We start from the raw sequence: 2,154 nt of genomic DNA on the forward strand, positions 1-2,154 counted from the left end.
GCGTGCCGTCCTCGACGGTCCTCTCCAGGGTCACCGCCGACCGCTCCGCCCCCAAAGGTTCGGCATCTATTTGGCAATGTCAAATTTGTTAGGAAAATTTTAGCAAAATTGTTCATCGATGAGTTAACTTTAGCCGAAATTTCAAGAAATTTGTAGTGCTTGAGAGTGAAATGTGTTACTTTTCCTTGAAGAAAATGGGACAATTTTTTACACTACAGGTGCAGCAAATGGGGGGAATAATGCAGGTGTCGGGAGCTTCGGAAGACTGAAGGCCCAGAAAGTGCAGGCTTTAGCTAGGAGATCAGCAGTCCGCACAAGCATCGCACGGCGTAGTGAATCTTCTTATGCTGATTCTGATGAAGATGGAAGCAAATCTGGAAGAAGGAAGTTTGTCCCCGACCCAGCACGCCGCGCAAAACAAAATGATGACTCTAGGGATGAGAGGAGCAGGGCCGTGCGTTCTCTGAATTCTGTGCTGAGGCAATACAAAGGCGACGATGATTCAGATCTTTCTGATGAGGAGGCTGCTTTTGGCCCCAAAGTTTGGGGTAAAGTTGCCGATGCTACGTCTTATAGAAGAGAGGATCGGAAGCAGAAGGTCCCTTTGGACAGTGGGTTTTTCAGCCGCAGATCTTTTAAGGAGATTGGCTGCGGCGATGAGATTCTCGGTGCATTGAGAACCTTCGGGTTTCCTCAACCATCACACATTCAGGTAAACGCATTTTTCATTTCTTCTCTTTTGGTTTACTGAGCCGAAAAATATATTCGGTTGTTAGCTTCAGTATCCATGAATGTTGCATATCAATTGGAGTATCCCTGTAAAACCGTCTTAGGCTATGGCATATGGTCCTGTCTTGGAGGGGAGGAGTTGCATTATTGCTGATCAGAGTGGGTCTGGCAAGACATTGGCATATCTCTGCCCTATAGTTCAAAATTTAAGGAAGGAAGAAGCTATCGGGATCCACAAACCATCTCCCAGGAACCCACGCGTCATAATATTGACACCTACTGCTGAACTTTCTTCTCAGGTATACTATACTACTCGCTGAATGTGATGTTGCTGAGGCTTTATGCGGTTCCAGGATCAATTTGAGGAAAATAATAATTATGGAATAACCTGTTGAGTCATTTCTCTAAATGCAGGTCCTTCAGAATTGCCGTTCAATATCGAAATCTGGGGTTCCCTTCAGGTCAATGGTTGCGACCGGTGGATTTCGACAGAAGACCAACTGGAAAGCCTTGATCAAGAGCTAGATGTACTTATAGCAACGCCTGGCCGTTTCTTGTATCTGCTTTAGGAAGGCTTTGTGCAGCTAAATAACCTCAGATGGTATGGCTGCTCCTTTTTCCAGTCATTTTTTTAGTTGGACAGAGGGATAAATAAGTGGATGCACTAGATAACCTAAGACATAAGTTAACATGTTGATCCCCCTAATTGCAGTGCCGTGTTCGATGAAGTGGATATTTTATTTAGTGAAGAAGGCTTTGAACAAGTGCTTCATCAGTTGATTACTGTCGCACCAGTGACCACACAATATCTTTTTGTCACTGCAACTCTTCCTCTTGATATATATAACAAGGTTGTTGAAACCTTTCCCGACTGTGAGGTGATCATGGGACCTAGTGTCCACCGGACAAGCGCGCGTCTTCAAGAGGTGGGTCATTCTTAATTTCTGTAATTTCCGTAACCTTTTACTATGTTGCATATACGTACTGTCTGAAAACGCTTCTAGGAAATACTCCTGAAGTGACATATCTATCGTTTACAAATTTGGAACTTCTTGCATACGATAAAAATGACTCAGATATGTAATTGCATAAAACAATGGCATTGGCATCATCATGTGCTATTCTCTCCGAGAGTGATTACATTTTACAATTGTACTGTTACACTACAGATTCTTGTGGACTGCAGTGGAAATGAACAATGATGAAAAGAATCCGGAAACAGCCTTTTCCAACAAGAGGACAGCACTTCTAAAGATTATTGAGGAATCTCCGGTTCGTAAAACAATCATTTTCTGCAATAAGGTGCTAGTTCCTCTCCCTTGTATCTCTGTATATTATCATACATCAATACCAAACATACTTCCTTAAAAGTACATAACAGAAAATACCAGTGTCTGACAACTAGCCGGATTCTTTCTGTTCCCA

The 2,154-nt window shown here is 42.9% G+C and overlaps 1 protein-coding gene across 1 annotated transcript in view; it reads left to right on the forward strand.

Annotated features, from left to right (window-relative positions):
* Window positions 1-445, forward strand: part of LOC123094014 (DEAD-box ATP-dependent RNA helicase 50-like) — a 9,666-nt gene extending 9,221 nt beyond the window's left edge. The window contains exon 2 of the mRNA XM_044516092.1: window positions 58-445. Coding sequence (XP_044372027.1) covers window positions 58-92 — 35 coding nt within the window. The 3' untranslated portion in view covers window positions 93-445. The remainder of the gene's footprint in view (window positions 1-57) is intronic.
* The last annotated feature ends 1,709 nt before the right edge of the window (window positions 446-2,154 follow it).

This window comes from Triticum aestivum, chromosome 4B, assembly GCF_018294505.1.
Source record: "Triticum aestivum cultivar Chinese Spring chromosome 4B, IWGSC CS RefSeq v2.1, whole genome shotgun sequence".
NCBI lineage: Eukaryota > Viridiplantae > Streptophyta > Magnoliopsida > Poales > Poaceae > Triticum > Triticum aestivum.